Source organism: Rhododendron vialii, chromosome 10a, assembly GCF_030253575.1.
Source record: "Rhododendron vialii isolate Sample 1 chromosome 10a, ASM3025357v1".
In the NCBI taxonomy this organism is placed as follows: Eukaryota; Viridiplantae; Streptophyta; class Magnoliopsida; order Ericales; family Ericaceae; genus Rhododendron; species Rhododendron vialii.
The window spans coordinates 24,670,940-24,692,539 of record NC_080566.1 but is presented as its reverse complement, the minus strand read 5'-3'; the positions used below and the strand labels follow the sequence as shown (position 1 = coordinate 24,692,539).

Below are 21,600 nucleotides of genomic sequence, written 5' to 3'. Positions count from 1 at the left end.
AGGAAATAGTGCTTTGCATAGCCATATGATGAGAAGACGTGTAGAGACCTGTATTTTTTTTTATTATTATTTTTAATTTTTCTGGAGTCTTATAAAATGTTAGAATACGGGCTACACGTGAGAGAATGTCGTAGATGTTTATTTTGGAATTAAACGTGAACTACTGAGAATATATAAGGGTAATTAGGTGACAGGTGCATATGTGTGTGTTAGGTGTGAGTGTAGGAAATTATTCTCCCATCTCACTCTCTTAATTGTTCCAGGAGAGACTTTACTCTCTCATTCTTTTTTTTTCTCATCTCAGCCGGCTCTCTCTATTCGGCTCTCTCTCTCTCTCTCTCTCTCTCTCTATTCGGCTCTCTCTCACTCTCTCCATTTCTCAACCAAAAACCCACCAAAATCACTTGGAACCTTTACAATCCAACCTCCAATTTGTATTCTAAACGCGATTCAAGCTTAAAAATTCGTGGGTCTTGCTTGGAGGGAGCTGTTCAAGGTTGAGATTGAAGATCTTGGAGTCAAAGCTTGATTAATCTTGGGGATCTTGCTCTCCAAATTCGAGGTAGAGATTTCTTGCACAAGTTATGCGTGAATACGATGTTTATGCGATCAGATCGTGCTTATTATTGTTATTAAGATCATTTATTGGCATTTTCCGAGAATCTGTTGAACTGAGAAAAGTTATTCGAAATTTCTAGGTTCCTACCGGTAGAAATGGCCTCCTACCGGTATAACTCCCTCCCTACCGGTAGAAAATCTTTGTGTACAAGTCGTGTCTCTTCTGACCTCATTTCCTACCGGTAGAGCCACTTTCCTACCGGTAGAACTTCGGTGTTTTCTGGCAATGAAATTTGGTGGCTCCTCTGGATTTATTTTGTACCGGTAGGACTCCTCTCCTACCGGTAGAGCTTCTTGGGTTTCAAAAGAAAAAGGGAGGCATATGGTGAAATTGTTCTGCTCATCAGGATTCTGAAAGGGCCGAATGGCATTTTCCGTTCTGTCGTACGACATATTATATTATCGTAACTCGAATGGCCGTACGGCATTTTCGTTTGCCTGACATATTGATTGATTCGTGCGGCATATTGTTTTGTCGTAGGGCAAGATATTTAATCGCCCGGCCTTCCAATGTGCTACGCAGTCTTCTGAGTCTTTCGGCACAACTTGACTTATTCTACTTCCGTTATTATTATTCGAACCTCGTTCACTTTCGGTACTTCCGTAAAACGGCCTAAAACAGTTATTTGAGTCTCTAAGATTCTTTGATCACGTGGCTGTTTGCATTCCAATGATTCACTGAACTTTTCCACTCATTGAACAATCGTTAAGCATCGTTAGTTCCCTCGTAAATGGAAAATGTACCGTTAAGTTGGTTAGGAGTACCGTAGACTATATGGGCACCGTAGTGAGTATTATGGGTAAATGTAAGGATGTCTAGCAGGACCATCTGTCCTCTTGATTCATTAAAAAATTAGTTTCAAATGGCGTTTGTCTTTTGGCGTTTGAATGTCGATACTAGTGGGTGGAAGGTTATAGAGTTACTCACGGGTTAGAACGACGTGTAAGACATGGTGAGCATTGTGGGTAAAATGTCACAGAGACGTTATGGGTTAAGGTGTTGTGTAGGACGTAGCATTATGTTTATGGAATGATATGGACACCTGGGATGATTGATGAACGTTGTAATTGACTGTTGACTATGAAAACGGGCTTACGAATAGTTGTTATGACATGAATTGAATGAGGTTGATTTACTGATATTGTGGACACAACATATACGTATGACACTCGGGTATCATTGCTCGGCTGGAATTCGATATGGTTAATTGAAGTTTTGGGGTACCACTGATTATTGTTATTGAGGGAAAAGACTCGGGGTGACCCTACGCTCGAGGGAACTAGACCCAAGGTGACCCAACTGATTATTGTTATTGAGGGAAAAGACTCGGGGTGACCCTATGCTCGAGGGAACTAGACCCGAGGTGACCCCACTGATTATTGTTATTGAGGGAAAAGACTCGGGGTGACCCTACGCTCGAGGGAACTAGACCCGAGGTGACCCTAGTGATTATCGAAGGGAAATATCTGATTAAAAGGAAAGATTTTGCAATAAAAGGATTTGACTAATATCAATGTGGACACGAGAAAGATTGTAGTACCGTACGTATAATAATAAGATGTTTATGAATTGATTATAGACAAATCTGGAACGAAGTGAGTTTGTTAATGTACTTAGTTAAAGAACCAAATGGTTAGTGACCTTTATGTGAAGTCTAGGACCCTTCGACTATAGCTTGCCGCTTGTTGGTAGTCACTTGTACTATAGGCCAATCTGTCAATATTCACTCATTCACGGCGCATGATTCATCAAATTTACATATAGATTGCGCATAGAATTCTCTACTGGGCGCGTGTTTGCTCAACCTACCATTTCAGGTTCATTGCAGGTCATGGTCATGGAATATTTGGAGTGCATGCAGACGTTATCGAGCAAAGCTATTTTGGAGAATACTTTATTATTCTTGTAAAACGAACCGCTTTGTTATGAAATTCCTATCTTAGAAGATGGTATTTGTAGACCAGTTTGTGGAATTGTAAATTGTATTGTATTTTGGGGTATTGTTCGTACAATTTGGAGGACTTTGTATTTCAAATGGTATTGTTAATTTATGTTGAAAATCGAGGGCGTGACAAGACGTTTTTGCCCTTTTCCATTGTGTACATCCTCAAGTTCTTCTTATTGCCAAAGAGCTCTTTTCACTGAAATTTTCGACGGTCTTCCTGGATGCCGTACCTGGATTTTAGCACTGTTTTGCATTGCTTGGTCAACAAGCTTGTAGAGACCCGTATTTATTTTATCAATGTTAATATTTTATAAGTGCATGATTAATGATAAAGAAATATGAGATAATGATGTTTATGTGATTTGGGGCTAGAGTGATGAATTGATTGTGGAAGGGTGCAAAGTATGATTTATGTATATGTGAGTATATATAGGAGGGTGAGGGACTAGAGAAATATATTTTCTCCTCTCATCTCCCTCACGTTTCTCTCTCCTCTTGGCTCCCTCCCACTCTCTTGCTCTCTCTCCAAATTTCCACCCAATTCACCTCAAAACCCTCACAAACTAACCTTCATTCCTCGTTCTACGCGTGATTTTGGGCTTGTTCTTCGTCAATTAGAGCTCAATGTGGTGTATCTCGGTCGAATCAAGGTTTTCGGAAAAGCTAGGGCTCGTATCTTGTGGGTTTCGTTCTCAAGACTCGAGGTAGGAATTCTACCTCTCAATATATGTAAAAGAAGTGTTTTCTAGCCTTGAAATCGTGCCTATGGTTGTTGTCGTTGTTGTTGTAATTGAATTCTCGAAAATTTGCAAAAAATCTGCTCATAACGTCACTGTATCGATATGGGCTTTTTGCCGTATCGATACCATAAGAAAACAAACGCTTTAGAATTTCTGATTTGGTTGCTGTATCGATACGGCCATTTTGGCGGTATTGATGCCAGGAGCTTATGGACAGTTTTTGCTGCTTTGTTCCAAACTTCATCGTTTTGACCCCCGATCACTTCTAACTTGTTCTAAACACTTCTAAATCATAACATGATTAATCGTATTCGTTGAGTTCATGGAGTATCGTTGCATTTCTTGTCCTTGTTCAGTAGAATTTGACGTTGATGGCTATATGAACTATGGTTGAATTGAATGACACATTGCGAGGATATGTGATTCTTGAACACTTTTGGACACAACAAGGACATTCGGGGCCCATCGACGGGTGGGTGCCTGGCAGGGGGTATCGGGATCCCATAATTGGCCCGGCAGGAGCAAATGCTCATATTGGTTACATTCAGGACCTACCCTGGTAGGGGGTATCGGGATCCCTTAACTGGCCCAGCAGGAGCTTCGGCTCATGACACATACAATGAAAGGATTTTGGACTCATGATAGATGGGAATGGTTCTAGTTTGAGTTGCATTATGATCGTTTAGTGGTCGTTTGAGTCTATTGATCCAAGTTTATTGATTATCCTGTGGTTTCTGTTCATGTTCCTACCTTGAGATCCTCTTAGCATTTCTCTTGCATATAATGTTAGAGTAGAATTTCCTATTGGACTAGTGTAGCTCAAACCTTACATCATTTTCAGGTACTAACTCGGGGCAATAGCTTGCATGATTGAATGCTTGGACGTGGACAGACTTTTGAGAGCTAACACTGTCCATCTTTGTAAATCATCTTTTGAACGATGTATTTGTAACTTTAATCTTAAATCTTTTGACTATGGAATGTAGTAATCCTTAAATACTCTGTACTTATGTATATTTGGGCCGTTGGGCCATTGATGTAATTTTTTTGAAACTAATGGATGTTGAAGTGTAATCATGGAAATGGGAATGCTATATTATTTTAGGTATCATACGGATTGTTGTGAGATTTTATTATGGAAATCCTTTATTATTATGTTGAAAATCGAGGGCGTGACAAAGCCGGTAGTACAGATCTACTGTTGTAGCGGCTGTTGCCGTCCTTCATAGGAGACGCCACATTACTTATTGCTTCAATTCTGTGTTCGTTAGGGCTCCAAGGTAGAAATTGCATGCTTTGCTCTAATTTGGGGTTTCGATTTTCTAGAGGTAAATCTACTTTCGTTTTTAGTTTCTGTGACTTGTGTGGTATGGTAATGTAGTTCTAATTTTGGTTGTCTAAAAAGGCGACAATGTTTCACCACCAAGTTTGGGTTTTCCAAATTTTTGCCATTTTTTTTTGTTTTAGCTTGTGATTTGTGCAGTTTTCCCTATTGATTTTGTTTACGATTATTTGGTATTTACTTACCCCACATTGACACTCATTATTGTGTGCATTTGGAGCTACTACTGTGGTGTTTTGGTTTATTATTCTCTGTCTCCAGGGTTTTCCCCTTGTTTTCAATTGGGTTTTGATGGTATGTTCTTGGTGTGAACAACAACAACAAATCTAAATGCTTCAAAATTTGGGGAATAGGAAGAAATACGGCAAAGAGAGCTCAAAAGATGAATCTGCATCTACGCTTCTGAGAGTCTGAAGGAATCAAAGCTAAGTAGTCAGTGTAATTTCTTATGATGGACCTGTCAACATAATGATTGTGATTTTGTGTTGTATTTTGAGACATATGAATGAGTTTATATGTTATAATTTCTTGCCCCAGAAGTTCTCCTAAGCATGATGGTTTGCCGATTTCCCTTGGACAGAAAAATTCAGCAAGTAACCGTTTTCCTCTTCCCCTATCTCTACACTCAATTTTGGTTCTTAAGTTGTACATAAGTACAAGGAATGGGGGCTTTTTTAGTCTTCAGTTTTTTCATTGGATTTTTTTATATGTGAAGATCCAATTTCTTTGAGTATTCTTACATTTTCTGCAATATCTGAAACTAAACAGTTTGTCACATGCAGTTCAATGATGATGTTCATCATGAAAGGCTCAATGTTAACAAGGTAGGTTATATTACAGTATTAAAGTTTTGATATACTTTTGCTGGGATTTTAATACTATTTTCTGTATGTCATAAAGCTGCTTCAAAATTATGTGCTTTGTGGAACTATATTCCATCTGTACACAAAAGCGAAGTACCTTTCCGAATTACATTTACTGGATGAATAGCCAAAAAAAAGAAGTAACAAGGAACAAATCAATTACCCTTAAGGGAAGGATATGGCTTATAGAATGTATACAATTGGGAGGTTTTACTTTGTAGAACAAAACAAAAGGCAAATGGGAGTTTGAATGCGGATGGAGGAGGAAAGGCACATAGTGGAGTAAACATAGGGATCACCTAGGAGGAACTGACAAATTCTTTGCATAAATATGTAGATATATTTAAAAGTACCTGTTTTCATATGTATTACATATAATTAACAAATGAATTATCAGTGGACACAATATATGAGTTAACATTTTTGAAAGTAGCATTTCCTCATCTCTTTTTTAACTTGGGATCTAGATGTTGTCCAACCAAGTTTTAACCGTGATACTATCTCGATGGGAGTACACCAACATTGTATTACTACGATATCCAACATTGTCATGGTAGTTGTTTTGCTTTTTGGCACTTCCTGATCAGCCATAAAATTGGAGAAGGCAAGATAGTGAATTTGAATTTTTAAATCCTATATATAATTTATCAGTTAGCACTAGGTCCACAAGGCACTATTCACCTATAATTTGGTCCTCCCTTTGTGATATATAAAAGTGTAGGTCTTAAAGTTATATACATCAAATGCTATTTAAGACTCTCAGAGTTAAGCTATATAGATAAACGACAAGTTTGGTGTACTTCAGTCTCTCTGCTTCTTTTTTCACTTACCAAAGAACACATTTGGGTTAGACTTACTAGCTCTTAGCCTATTACTACTAAAGTTACTAGGCCAACAATAATAATAAGAGGACTGGAAAGATGCCGGTGAAATTAAGCTTCTTTGAGATGGCTTTCTATGTAAATATGTGCCTTCTAGTTCAGTGTTTTTACATCTCTATTTTTTGTGGGTTTAGCAAGAGTTAAACTGGACAGAAGGAAAACTTTCAAAACATGTGAAGAGCAACCATTTTTGTACATGGTATGTACCAAATGTTTGAAACCGATCAGCGCAATGAAGAAACCGTGTTTGACTACTTTAATTATGGTGCCAAAAAGTAGTAAAAGAATAGCCAAGGTAATATTCAGTCCCCAAGAACACCTTTACTCATAAAACAAAAACTGCAGCATATATGGATAAAAATTTATCGAGAGCAATGTTTTAGTTCAGTGTACTATTTAAATTCTGAGTTTTGGGGTTTTCGATTGCTGTTTATGCTTCTTGTTAGTCTGTTGAGTTTTAGCAGTACGTTGATTGCTGTTTATGTTCCATTGTTCGTTTTGGTTCCACTGTCAGTATGTCATCTACTATTTGATCTATACATCTTTGATGAGGAAGGCTGTCAAGTCAAATACCCATGGACAACTACTGCACCTATTAACCATCCAAATGCACCTGCTAATTGGAATCCTATTGATGCCTAATGTCGTGCCACCTGTTGTAAGTTTCTTAATACCAGCAAAACTCAAGTATGCATAACTTTGGAGATGATTAGTATTCCCTGACAATTTCCATTTCCATTATCAGCCTCTCTATTCACAGGATGCTTGCCGACAACATTTAGAAACTTGGGACATGAATTCAGATTCCTTAAAAAACTATCAAATGGAGATTTAGTGGAACTGGTACTATTTTTGTATCCTGGCATCCGCTAGCCATTTCGATTGACTCCCATAGGCCAGGTAAGTAGTCTCTCTCTCTCTCTCCACATACACACACACATTCCTAACTAACCGTCTCTTCTCTCTCTTTGTTTTAATGGTTGTTCATATTGATTCCACTAGATAGTTGTTACCTTGGATTTTAGATCCCTTTGTTAAATTTTATCGTGCCTCTGTTCTTTCTTGACTTTTGGGGTTTCTCTCTAGGTCCTTAGTTTCTCGCCCACAGCCTCGACGAAACTGCCCTGAATGCCAACAAGTGGAATGTTGTCTAGGGAGGTGATCTTTGTACTTGTTCTCTGTGTGGGTGTATATATACATATATATAGGTGTATGTACAATTCTTTTTTCAAGAAGCAGTTTAGAGTTGAATTCTGTAAAGGGTGATGTTGATGATGAATTTGCCTTAAAATGGGCCAAGATTGATAGATTGCCTACATTTGAGAGGTTAAAATCATCTTTGTTTGATGAATTAATGGAAGCAAAGTTGATGTTCAAGGAAAAAGGGTAGTTGACGTTACTAGCTTGGTGCTCAAGAACGACAGACGTTTGTTGAAAAGCTCATCAAATACATTGAGAATGATAACCTTCGATTGCTGCAGAACATGAGAAATATGGTAGATAAGTAAATCATTTTTTGGTTATATGTGGATACCCCCATGTTGCATATAGTCATACAAACACACAGGCTAACGGTTGCATAATAGACACAACTACATGAAAAGTGAGAGTTGACACAGCTTTGCAGCTTTGCTGGATAGAAGATTTTTGCACATGCGTTATATGTATTCTCATGAATTTATACCATCAATGGAATGGATGTTCCAATTTCTCTTTGTTAGCATTGTTTATTCCTCATCTTTGTTGTTGGCTTTTCCTTTTCATCTTTAATTGTCTTTGTAGATATATTTGGTCGTGATTACCTTTCAAAGATAACCTAATGGGTTAGTGGGGCTTTCATTGATTCTGGTAGGTTTGGTGTAGAACTATCGACAGTGGAAGTAAGACATACAAATCTGCAAGTGGAAACAAAGTGTGAGGTGGTTTGTGGCAAGCCGCTCCCTCCTCTATGGAATTCACTAAAATGCTTTGATTTTGTAAGTATCTAATTTCTTCAAGTAAATTAAAGCTTTCTTAGCCATGTGTGACTGAATTTGGGTGGTTTCTAGTAATTGCCAGTGACTTTTGTATCTTGACTTTGGAAAAGGGCTTAATGGATATGAGTTGATTTTGGACCCAAAACGACTATACTTTACCTGTTAAATTTCACTCCAGTTTATGGTATTATATTTTGATGTTTCACGAGCGATGAGGATCTTGGTGTCTATAACAACCCTGATTTTTAGTAAGTAAAAATTCCGTTAAAAATTTGAATTTTTATTTTTAATTACTTGGATTGCTTTTGAAATCCCTTTTAATTCCTAAAAATCCGTCATAATTAGAATTTTAGCCTTTTAAAATCATATTTCTTGGCTAGAGATTCTACTTGGCAAGTATAGCTAGATTCTAACCAATTAGTTAGAGGGACCTAACTACTAATTCATCTAGTTACTATCTCCTAACCCTAGATGAGCCTTCTTGAACCTTTTGAACCTTTTAAACCCTAGTGGAACCCTTTGGACCTTTAACCTTTACCCATTGGTCGATAAATGTTAGGGTAATCTTTGTCCATTGGACAATAGGCCTTTTATTAGAATATTTGATTAGTACAAAGATATAGTATTATATTGGTGTATTTTCCCATGTGCAAAGGACAAATATGCATTCTTTATTATTTGATATCATTTTCTCCATTACCCATTGGTCATTAACCGTAAGGGAAATTATTAACCATTGGGTAATAAAACCAATCTTCCAACAAAGTACATGAATCTATTAAATAATTCCTCCATAGATTTTCCATGTGCTTTTATGCATTATAGTATTTGGGTAAATTTAATCCCTAGATTTCTAAAGTACTTTAATAATACTTAAGTACTAGTACTTTATGATTATTTTAATAAGAGAATCCTAGCCTTATATTTTATTAGATACTTGGTACTTATTTATATATTTAAATATATGGAACATGTGCCTAATTAGAATTTTTTAATGGGATATTTGATTTTGAAAATCTAGTACCTTTGTACTTCTACAATATTATATATGCATATATATATATAGTGTACTAGGAGAGAGAAAGAGGGAGAGAGAGAGAGATTGCCGAGAGAAAGGGAGAGAGAGTAGCTGAGAGAGAGAGAGAGAGAGAGAGAGAGAGAGAGATTGGGTTGTACCATGCTTTGATCACCATGATCTTCTTACATCTTTTCAAATCCTTGGGTGTATCTTCTTCCTAGCCAAAATCTATCCTCTCATTGTCCTTCTATGTTTATTTAAAGACCAAATCTTGTACAACCCCTCCTTTCCTCCACCAAATCTTCCAAAATCAAATCCAAAGTACCAAAATCTAGCCATGCAAGCATAGAACTAGGTCTTGATCTTTCAAAGGAGGCATGACAAGTTGAATAAAAAAAGAGAAAATCCAAGATATATATATATAGAGAGAGAGGGGCCGGCCATGAGAAGAGAGAGAGGGAGAAATTTGGCTATAAATAGGACCCTTGTCCAAGCATTCAACTCACACCTTCACCTAGCAACTTCTCTCTCTAGAAAAACTTGTATTCTTCCTTTTTTCTTGCTTAGTTCTTCTTGTGTTCTTCAAGAAACTCATCCAAGGCCGCCACTAAACCGCCACCCGACCACCCTCTCGATCCAAAAGTAGTAGTAGTAGCAGTCAAGATCTAGTTTCAAGAGAAACCTTTCTCTTTCGAAGCTACAATAAGCATTCCGTAGGAAGTTACTCCGCTCGATCACCGACATACTTTTCGTAGCCGCCCTACCGCCAAGGAGTAAGGTAGAGTCCCATATACACTATCTCTATAAGTATATGTAGAGTCCTATATACACTATCTCTAAGTATATGTAGAGTCCCTCGTCCATTGAACCCAAGTATAGTATAGATCCATATGTTGAGAAATAGGATATCCTTACTTTTAGTTCAAAGTATAACTTGAAGTATTTTTTAAGACGATAAGGTTATCTATCATTTATTATGTTTAGAATACATGATGGTTAACAAAGCCGTTTTGCTAATGGTGGTATGAACATGTTGAATAATTGACTTATACTTCAATAAACATATGTTGTTTTGAATTTCCCATAAAGGAAGAAAGAACGGTTTTTGAAAGATAAAGACTTATCGTTGATAGAAGTATTCGTATTTTGATCTTTAGGATGGTTATGAGCATGATTACTAATATAGAATTGGATGATCTTGCTAGTTGAGTTTCAAGATTTCAATGAATGAGTTAAGTTTACTATTGTGAAAAAGTCCTACCGCGGAGTCTATGCATGAGAACGAGACACGGAAATCAAGAAAGTAGAAACATGACTCCTAGGGTGTTGTTAATGAAAAGGTGTGTTTTGAAATGGATGAAATGTTTTGGAAACCGCAATGTGGCCGGACGTGGTAGCCCATTATGTGGTGTGTGTTTTGTGTGTGTTCCAATGGAAATCCGGAAAAAGCGGAACCATTGTGAGGTTGTGTGTGTTCCAATGGGAATCCGGGAAAAACGGAACCATTGTGAGGTTGTGTGTGTTCCAATGGAAATCCGGAAAGTGGAACCATTGTGAGGTTGTGTGTGTTCCAATGGGAATCCGAAAAAGCGGAACCATTGTGAGGTTGTGTGTGTTCCAATGGAGATTCGAAAAAGCGGAACCATTGTGAGGTTGTGTGTGTTCCAACGGAGATCCGAAAAAGCGGAACCATTGTGAGGTTGTGTGTGTTCCAATGGGAATCCGGATCAACGGAACCATTGTGAGGTTGTGTGCGTTCCCGTGGGAACCCGGAGCAGCGGAACCATGGTGAGGAATGGCTTGGTTATCTTGGTTATCCGCGGAGAGGAGCCAATGCAATGTGTGCCAATGAGAACCCAGGACAGCGGAACCATTGTGAGGATACTCGGGAACCTGGAATGGCGGAACCGAGGTTGGGTGTGTTAAAAATGGTTTTCTTCGAAATAATGAATGGGTTATGAAATAAGGAAAATGAGACACAGTTTACGATGAGTCGCGTAGGAGAAACCCAGAAAGTCATGGACACCAACGCTAGGAAGATAGCGAATGTGGATGTGTCATTGTTATTCTGTAACGCCCCGAATTTTGGGTACGTTAAAAGGACATTTTATTGATAACATCAAATGGAGTCTGGCTCTTATTACAACAAATACTCTCACAAGAGTTCAATATTTACACAAATGAAGGGGTTCTAAGGTTCCTAACTACAGCTCCTCCTTCTTCTCCATCCTAGCCAGCTCCTCAGCTCCAAAAGCCTCCATGGTGTACTGTTCATCTTGATCATCTACAAGATCTGACACATTATACCAGCGTCACCACCGATATAATATGTCAGGGTCACCAAAAGGCAACACCGTGAGCTACAAAGCTCAGCAGAGTAATCCCATACCCGCTAACCCATAACTTAAAACAACAGGAAATAATAACACATCGATTTCCACATGATACATATATACGCAGCTAATCAATGACACATCCATATTCGTTAATCAACTATCGTTGGTGTCCAAGATTTCAGAGTTTCTCCTACACGACTCATCGTAGATCGTGTCAACATGCTCACATACCAATTCATCTTTCAAAAATCATTTGTTTACACACCCAATCTTTTTAAAATCATTTGCATTGGCTCCGTACCACGGATAACCAAGCTACACACCCAACCTTTTTAAAATCATTTGCATTGGCTCCGTACCGCGGATAACCAAGCTATACCTCACCATGGTTCTGCCGCTCCGGGTTCCCATGGGAACGCACACATTTCAAAACCCTCGGTTCCACCGCTCCGGGTTCCCGAGTATCCCACAATGGTTCCGCCGCTCCGGGTTCCCAATTGGGGTTTTCGAAATCTAAAAACCTCGGTTCCGCCGCTCCGGGTTCTCGAGTATCCCCACAATGATTCCGCCGCTCCGGGTTCTCATTGGGTTTTTCAACACACCCCACACAATGGGCTACCACGTCCGGCCACATTGCAGTTTTCGAAAATTCAAAACCTTTTCAAAACACGTCTTTTACACACGCACACACACAACTCACATAATGCCACCCGAAATCGGTCATTATGTTGTTTCAAAATATTTTCTTCCTCGAAAAACATTTCCTTTCATTACTCACACCCTATGTGTCATATTTCTACTTTCTCGATTCTCGTGTCTCGTTACATGCAAAGACTCCGCGGTAGGACAAACGTAAGCAAGAATCATCCTAACAAGATCATCCAATTCTATATTACTATTCATGCTCAATCACTACTTATAGCATAACGCCACATGTACGGACGCCTTTGGAGTGTATCACTTATGCTTTATTCAAAGCACAACGCCACATGTACGGACGTCTTTGGAGTGAAATCACTTATGCTTTATCACACCACAAGTAATACAAGCAACTCATATACGCATACTCATAATCATCTTAAAGATCAAAATATGAATACTTCTAATCAAACGATAAGTACGTAAGTATGAACTACATATAATTAGCGGTTCAAAATAACAACGTTATACTTTTGAGTAAGTAAATAGGAAGTAGGTAAGGATTTCCTTACATATACGTCGAGTTAGTGGACGAGGGACTCTACCTTACTTCTTGGCGGTAGTCAGCTACGGAAAGTTAGTCGGCTATGGAAAGTACGTCGGTGGTCGGGCAGAGTAACTTCCTACGGTATGCCTCCGGTAGCTTCGAAAGAGAAAGGTTTCTCTCGAAACTTCTTCTTGACTAAACTACTACTACTTTATGGATCGAAGGGTGGTCGAGTGGCGGTTTAGTGGCGGTCTAGGATGAGTTTCTTGAAGAACTCAAGAACAATTCAAGAACATGAAGAACAAAAGAAAGAACAAAGAAAGAACACAATTTTTCTAGAGAGAAGTTGCTAGGTGAAGGTGTGAGTTGAATGAGAAGCATGGGGTGCTATTTATGGGCAAAAATCTTGGCTCTCCCCCTCTCTCTATGGCCGGCCCTCTCTCTCTCTAAATCCTCCATGGATTTGCTCCATTAAGTCATCAAATCACTTCACATGTCAAGCCATGCCTTGTCCAATCCAAATCTTAGGTGTAAGGCTATGTAATCAACTAAGATCTTAGGCTTTTTAGGTGAATCTAGGTAATTATAATCTAGGTTTAGCTTGTAGTCAAGGTCTAAGGCTAATAAAGGCTAGGATTGTGTCATAAAGGTCCATCATAGGTTGTCATTAGGCAAAAATAGACTTAGGCCTAATAAGGTAGCTTGCAAGGCTAGGTTTAGTCCTTGGATTTGATCTTTGGGAGATTTGTTGGAAGAAAGGGGACAATGGTACAAGATTTGGGAACTAAACAAATATGGAAGGACAATGGAGGAAGTTTCTTAGCTAGGAAGGAAGATATCACCAAGGATTAAAAAGATGAGAAAGATCAAGGAAGGTACAAACAAAATCTCTCCCTCTCTCTCTCTCCTATCTCTCTCTCTCGGCTCTCTCTCTCTCCTCTCCCTCTCTCTCGGCCTCTCTCTCCTCTCTCCCTCTCTCGGCCTCTCTCTCCTCTCTCTCTCCCTAGTACACACACACACACAATGTATATATATATAACTAGAAAGAATAAGAAAGTACAAAGTACAAAGATTCACAAAATCAAATACCCAATAAAGAAATCCAATTAGGCACATGTTTGACTAAACAAAATAGACAAGTGTACAAATGTACTCTAGGAAGATCAACTCCCCATTTAAATAATAATAAAGTACAAGTCAAATCAACTTTATTGGAAGGTTCCCTAGTCACATCGGCACCTTATTTGGTCAAAGACTCTATTACCCAATGGTTACTAACTTCCCTAGCGGTTATTACCCAATGGATAATAATTCCCCTTGCGGTTAATAACCAATGGACAAAAGAGTACAAGTACCTTTTATTAAAATAAGATTTTGAAAAGACTACATGTACTTTTATAATAAAAAGTTTATTATCCAATGGACAAAAATTACCCTTACTATTATGGACCAATGGGTAAAGACAAAAGGTTCAAAAGTTTCAAAAGGTCCAAAAGGTTCATCTAGTAACTAGGTGAGTTGGTTGCTCGGTTCCTCCAAGTAGTCGGTTGGAAATTAACTAAATTGGTCACGTAGGGTTTCTAGTCGAGAGTTTAACCAACGACTACGACAAAAATTAACAAGAATCATATAGCCACTCAAAAGAAAATAAGTAATTTAAATAAAATTCAAATTTTTAACGAAATTTTAAATGACCAAAATTCAGGGGCGTTACATATTCATTTATGCATGAGTTATGTGACAATCATGAGTTTGTGTGCTATATCTATGACCTGTTGTTTGTAAGTTAAGGGTTAGTGGGTATGGGTTACTCTATTGAGCTTTTGTAGCTCACGGTGTTATCTTTTAGTGACCCTGACATATTATATTGGTGGCGACGCCGGTATAATGTGTCAGACCTTGTAGATGATCAAGATGAACAGTACACCTTGGAGGTTTTTGGAGCTGAGGAGCTGGCTAGGATGGAGGAGCAGGAGGAGTTGTAGTTAGGAACCCTAGAACCCCCTTCATTGTATAAATATTGAACTATTGTGGGAGTTTTGTTGTAATAACGAGCCAGACTCCATTTGGTTTTATCAATAAAATGTTTATTTAACGTACCCAAAATTGGGGGCGTTACAGTGTCATTATTAGCTATTTTGTCAAATATGCATATACTATGTGGAAATCGTTAATTTTATGATCTATTGTTTGTAAGTTAAGAGTTAGTGGGTATGGATTGTTCTATTGAGCTTTTGCAACTCATGGTGTTACCTTTGGTGACCCTGACATATTATATTGGTAGCGACGCAGGTATAATATGTCAGACTTTGTAGATGAACATGGTGAACTCTACACCTTGGAAGCTTTCGGAGCCGAGGAGCTGGCAAGGATGGAGGAGCTGGCGGAGCAGTAGATAGGAATCCTAGTTTTCCCTTCCGTGTTTTAATAAAAGTGCTCTTGTGAGAGTTATGATATAATAATGAGCCAGACTCTATTTAAGTTTCCAATGAAAATGTTTATTTAACGTTCCCAAAATTAGGGGCGTTACAGTGTTCACCTCTTGTGTACACTGAACATCTTGCATGTATATTTTGACACAGATTGTTGGTGCTTATGCCAACATCTTTGTGCTTTAAATGAAAAAGAAAAAAAATTGAAATCCAATATTTTTGCTTGGATTGGATGCACAAACGTCATACATGTTTACCACCAAATTCACGGTAAGAAACAATACTATTAAATCCCCTGCAGCGTACTAGTTTGTTGATTAAGTTTGTTAAATTAATTTAACTCTATGGGTATGTGAAATCAGTCAATGAAAAGAAAAGAAGATAGAGCAGATGAGCTCAAACATAATCTGGCAGCTGCTTTGCAATGCACGTTTATTCATTTTCCATTGGTTCATGCTGACCACTGGACACTGCTTGTACTTAATACACATAATGGGAAATTGGATTTCTACAACTTATAGGCGAGACTGCACAAGCAATTGGGAAAGGCAAAACAACTTGTAAGATAACTACTTCCATATTAAATTTTCATATTGTTTGTTTTGCATTACTCGAAATGTTTTAAAATGAATTGTAGGTGACTCAAATTGCAAATGGCATAAATCGCTTCACAGGAACTCTACATATGACTAACTAGGTCACGAGTAAAGCAAATGCACCGCAACAACACCCAGATTTGTAAGTTTTAACGAACTTTGAATTTGTTGGCAAAGTTTAACATTTAATTCACTAACGTCAATACAATTTTTTTGCAGTTACGATTGTGGCGTTGTAGTCTGTTACCTAATGGACAGAATATCAAGGAACAAGGAAATTGATCCCAAGCTATCAAGGGAAAATTGCATGAGATACTGAGCAAAAATAACTGTAAAATTGTTAACTGATAAACCAAGATCATGGAGTCCAGAAGACAATAAAGAACTGGGATCATGATGTAGAAACACTACCCTAAGGACAGCTTTGAAAGCTCACTCTTGATTTAAAGCATTCATGATGTATGTTTTTAGGTTGTTTTGGTAGTTATGATTTTGATACATGAGTTGTTTTGGTTTACTAGAAATAATGGTAGTGGTGGTTTTTTCGCAAGCAAATATAGAAATTTCCTTCTTTTGAATACATGTTGTGTGACTTGCGACAAACTCACAGACTTGTTATATGTATGTGAAATTGTTTATCTGTGAATCCAGAGTTGTATGGCTGTGAAATTGTTCATATGAATAAAAATAAGACAATTTCGCAGACCTTTGTATGGTAATTGTCCAATGCTATGGAATGAGCACTGGACAATGAGCACTGAACATTCTTGAACTGATGTGTGATGTATTCATAGCTATCTGGATCTTATATCCACATTATATTTTCTTCTACATGAAACAAATTCGCAGAGATGCCTCATTGCATTATGCTACAATAATCCAATTTCCAAACATGTCAAACATCATTTTCTACAATATACAAAGAAAAGAACAATTTGCATATATCAGTATGTTCAGTTAAACAATTTTGTAGAGCTTTTTGTATTCTATTTGGCATTTTTTTATTTAGTTTTAATGAATAAACAACTTCCCAGGGGGTCTGCAAAGTTGTTTATATGTGTAGGGAACTATAAAAATTAAAACAATTTCCTAGGGGTTTTGCGAAATTGTGATTGTAGTTCTACGGGCTTTCTCTCTCTGTAGATGGTTTTTATGAACAAATTTAGCAAGGCGTATGGTCTGCTAAATTTGGGATTCCATAGACTCACAAGTAAATAACAAAAATAATTTAATTATTATTTATTAGTTTTTAAGTAACAAAAAGTATAAATGAGTAAGTCCTGAAAACCTTCTAGAACCTTCTTCAAAATGAAAAGCACCTTCGAAAAAGAAAATGAGTTCTACAGTCCCTCTTTTGTCTTTTAGCAAGAAATGGAAATCCCTACGCGTTTCTATAGTACCTCTTGTTGTCTTTTAGCAAGAAATGCAATGCAGAAAACCCTACTCGTTTGCCAAATATTTTCGTACTTGAATTATTCCCTACTCCTTTCTTCCAAAAAGTGAAAAACCCAACAAAAAAGCGATGGGAAGCCGCCTAGAAAAAGTGAGTAAAATTTGCAAAATGGTGTACGCCGGTACGCGAGTACTGCTAGGTGAGGTGAAAAAACTCAGGAAAGAGATCAAGAGGCTAAAAGAGGAAGAAGAGACTAGGAAATTGCAGCTGGAAGAACGTGAGGACAACGACGATGACGAGGACGATGATGAGGACGAAGATGAGGACGACGGGGATGAGGATAAGAAGAAGGAAGAGGATAAGGGAACTGATGATATACACTATCAACAAGTCATCCCCAAGGGACACAAAAGTCCTCTTTCAAATCTGTAAAAGAAAAAGGGAAAACGTAGACATGAATCTGTGGCTAGTTTAATGTTACTGGTTTTTGTACTTTAATGTTAGTGGAATCATGGGTTACTGGTTTTCCTACTTTAATGTTAATGGAATCTAGTTTTCTGTTGTGTTTTTCAGTTCGTCTGGTAAATTTCATATCGTTGAGAAGGAATATATGTCTGTGAATTTGTTTCACTACTTTAATGTTAATGGAATCTAGTTTTCTGTTGTGTTTTTCATGGCAAATTTCGTATCGTTCAGAAGGAATATGTTATATTTGCGAATTTGTTTATATCTGAATAAAATACAACTAAAAGTGAAAAAAGAACAAAAAAAGTTGAAGAACAAAAAAACTTCATAGGGCTCTGCAAAAAAGTTTATATGTGGGATTGAATACTCTGCAAAAAAGTTTATATGTGGGATTGAATAAACTAACAATTAACAAAATCAATTTGATTATACATATTTTTAATTGCAAAGTTCTATGTCTTTTGTAATTGTACAATTCTATGTATTTAGTTTTAAGCAACATAAAGCGTATATGAAAATGAGGAGAAAAGAGAAAAGAATGATAAAATCCCCAAACACGACATATTTTTAAAAATTCACAGGAAGGAAATTTTAATGGAATCATGAGTTGTTTATCTAGAATCATGGGTTCCTAGTGTTTGTATATACTTTAATGCTAAAGGAATCTAGTTTTCTGTTATATTTTTCAAATTCGTCTAGCAAAATACGACAACCTCTTCGAGTGTTGGTGCTATATAGCCATGACCAACAGAAGAAAACAACTTCACAGGACTCTGCGAAATTGTTTATATGCGGGCAATCTGATTATACATATTTTTAATTTCACAATTCTATATATTTGTAATAGATTTTTAATTTCACAATTCTATATTACTTGTTGGCAGAGATGCCTTATTGTATTATACTACAATAATCCAATTTCCAAACATCTCAAACACCATTTATACTTGTAATTGAACAGTTCATGTATAAATGAAAAAAAAGAGTGAATTGATTATTGAAGCAATTGTTAGTCTGCGAAATTCTCTATTGTCGTTCTGCTACAACTTCTCAGTGCCCATCTGTCACGCCCTCGATTTTCAACATAAATAACAATAACATTTGATAATTAAAAATCCTTACCGGAATTACGATTAATAACCCAAAAGATAGTTCAGTCCCCAAATCCACAATTTTGCCCAATACATACAAAATTCCACAATAGAAAATACGATACAATGCAGTTTAGTTTACAAAGATAAATAAGCGCTTCCGAAAAAGTTTTAAACAACATCATCATGCACTCCAAGCACTCCACGACAGTGACCTGCAATGTACCTGAAAATGATAGGTTGAGCTACACTAGCCCAGTAGAGAAATCTATACACAAGTTATAGAAAAATATGTCGAGTTATGCATCTAGAGTGAAAGAGAAAAGATAGATATGCCCAAGGTTCATATGGCTATCAACAAGCAACTCACAATGGCCAAAGGATTCTAGACAATCCTATAAACGATACCTATCATCTCACACGCCATACCAGTAACACTAACATTCCCACATCCATCACTATCAAGCAATATTTGGTTCCCAACCGACTCATCACATCACATAAGATTTCACAATCGTTCACATTCTCATAATCGATCTCCTTTTCTCATCGATAGTCATCAACTTCCTCTTCCCATGAATTAAATCTCTTTTGTTTCAAATAGGTGTAATGTAGAGAAACACATGACCTATAATAGTCAAGCTCTGTTGATTCGAGCTTGAATAGCCGGAGTCCGTTGATTCTATGCACGAATACCGAAAACCGTTGATTCGCTCAAGAATGTCGGAGGATTTTTAAATCAAAAATCCTTTTCCCTCTTAAACAATCCGATTTAGTAAAAAATTAATCTTCCTTTCTTTTTCTCAAGATCACATATCTCATCAATTAAGGCTTTTGCATGTATCGCACGTACTCCGGGACACATCACATATAAGTGATGCCCATTTATATACTCTGGGACACATCACATATAAGTGATGCCCATTTATAAGCTTCGGGACACATCACATATAAGTGATGCCCATTATGTCATATCTTGATATATCCGAATGTGTTGATCAATCAATCACAATCTAATAATTCCAAATGGTTCTATCACAATTACACTTCAATCATCCTAAACGATCTACCAATCCCTCACATTGATTACATTTCAAAGCATTCCAAACCGTCAACCATATCATGACTCCGACTAATAAATTAATACACGTTATTCCCTTTAAATATACCACAACACCACACGTAAGGTACCTACCCATCACCACCCTACGGCATACCTCTCGCTAAGATTGACATCTAGACTTCAAGGAAAGCACCAAAGGAAAATTAAAGAAAACTACAAGATGGATCTTGAGAACATAGATTTCAGTCTTACCTTTTGGATCACTAGACGGACACCCACCTACCCAATTACACTCACCACAATGCCTCGCATAACCTATGACACCCTTAAACCACCTTACGATACATCCTCCGCTTACAACGATACTAAAGTTACATTTTACGAGTGTCTCAGTAATGTAAACATCAATGAGTCAATAAAGATCGAACAATTGAGTTTCGAGGTCTAAAGACGTTTAAGAAGTGCTAGAAATGATCGGGGGTCAAAACGATGAAGTTTGGAACAAAGCAGCAAAAACTGTCCATAAGCTCCTGGTATCGATACGGCAAAAACGTCGTATCGATATAGCAAGCAAACCAAAATTCTGAAGTTTCTGTTCTCTTATGGTATCGATACGGCAGAAAGCCCGCATCAATACAGCGAGGTTTCAAGCAGATTTTTTGCAGATTTTCAAAATTTCAACTTCAACAACAACCAACAATCTAAAGCACGATCAAGGTGCAAAATCAACACATAAACATATAACAAGAGCAAGAAATTCCTACCTCGAAGTCGGAGAGCAAACACGCAAAGAGATAGGGCCATGTGAACCCTTGAATTCGAACTTTGAAATACACCCAAAACACTCCTTTCCGAGCCAAACTAGATGAGCTACGAACTCAATGGCATGTGAGGAAGATGGAGAGAGGGTTGAGTTCTTTGGGTTTCAAGCTTTGGTGGTGGAATAAGTGAGAGAGAGTGAGAAGCCAAGAGAGAGGAAGAGAGAGTCGGACGGGAGGAGAGAGAGGGGGGAGAGGGTTTTCTATCCTCTACACACCCACACACCCTATATATACTTGAACATACACAAATCACACTTGCACTCCCTCAACTTTCAATTCCTTCATTCAAACCCCAAATCATATAAACACATATTTCACATTTTCCTTAATTATAATATTGAATAAACTTTTGAATAATTTCTGAAAGTACGGGTCCTTACACCCTTCCCTCCTTAAAGAAATTTCATCCTCGAAATTTGCTAAACTAAGTCCAACCATGCCACGCAACATATCAACATACTCCATCTGTAACGCTACCCATCACACAACAATTCAATCACCAACAAAGTCTATGTCAAAAAATTCATATCAATCAAACTACAACAAATGCGAGTATATCTTTCTAATCTCGTCCTCCCATTTCCACGTAACCTCATACTAATGACATCGGCTTACTTCTCAACATTTGACTACGCAAGTCTAGGATACGTATCAGATTCTCACCATAGGACACGTCGGGTTCTGACTCAAGTTCGGACCTCTCTAACACATGCAATGGATTCGGCTCATACCTCCTCAATACCCTTACTTATATACATATAACGCATCACAAATGCTCAAAAGTTTTGGCAGCCTTGCCAAACGGTATGCAATTTCTAAGCTTCCCCTTTTTA

The 21,600-nt window shown here is 37.6% G+C and overlaps 2 protein-coding genes and 1 long non-coding RNA gene across 12 annotated transcripts; all 3 read left to right on the top strand.

Annotated features, from left to right (window-relative positions):
* The first annotated feature begins 343 nt into the window (after positions 1-343).
* On the top strand, positions 344-2,609 carry LOC131303399 (uncharacterized). The gene is made up of 2 exons (XR_009192019.1): positions 344-562; positions 2,437-2,609. It is a non-coding gene; the product is annotated as an uncharacterized LOC131303399 (long non-coding RNA).
* Positions 2,610-4,488: 1,879 nt separating this feature from the next.
* On the top strand, positions 4,489-8,382 carry LOC131303398 (uncharacterized). 10 transcript variants are annotated; one of them, XR_009192018.1, is made up of 6 exons: positions 4,489-4,632; positions 5,429-5,470; positions 6,905-7,048; positions 7,136-7,290; positions 7,477-7,548; positions 8,243-8,382. XR_009192018.1 is itself a non-coding variant. In XM_058330249.1 (6 exons), the coding sequence occupies exons 2-5, from the start codon at positions 5,433-5,435 to the stop codon at positions 7,223-7,225; spliced, it is 414 nt and encodes a 137-aa protein (XP_058186232.1). In that variant the 5' UTR covers positions 4,489-4,632; positions 5,429-5,432; the 3' UTR covers positions 7,226-7,548; positions 8,243-8,382. The 10 variants fall into 10 exon arrangements, 1 of the variants encoding a protein (XP_058186232.1); XM_058330249.1 differs by adding an exon at positions 6,544-6,685 and having other exon boundaries at positions 7,136-7,548; XR_009192016.1 differs by lacking the exon at positions 4,489-4,632 and having other exon boundaries at positions 4,777-5,470.
* A 9,074-nt stretch (positions 8,383-17,456) lies between these two features.
* LOC131303022 (nucleolar protein 12-like) lies at positions 17,457-17,982 on the top strand. Its single transcript, XM_058329815.1, has 2 exons — positions 17,457-17,755; positions 17,901-17,982. The coding sequence occupies exons 1-2, from the start codon at positions 17,457-17,459 to the stop codon at positions 17,980-17,982; spliced, it is 381 nt and encodes a 126-aa protein (XP_058185798.1).
* Positions 17,983-21,600: the final 3,618 nt, after the last annotated feature.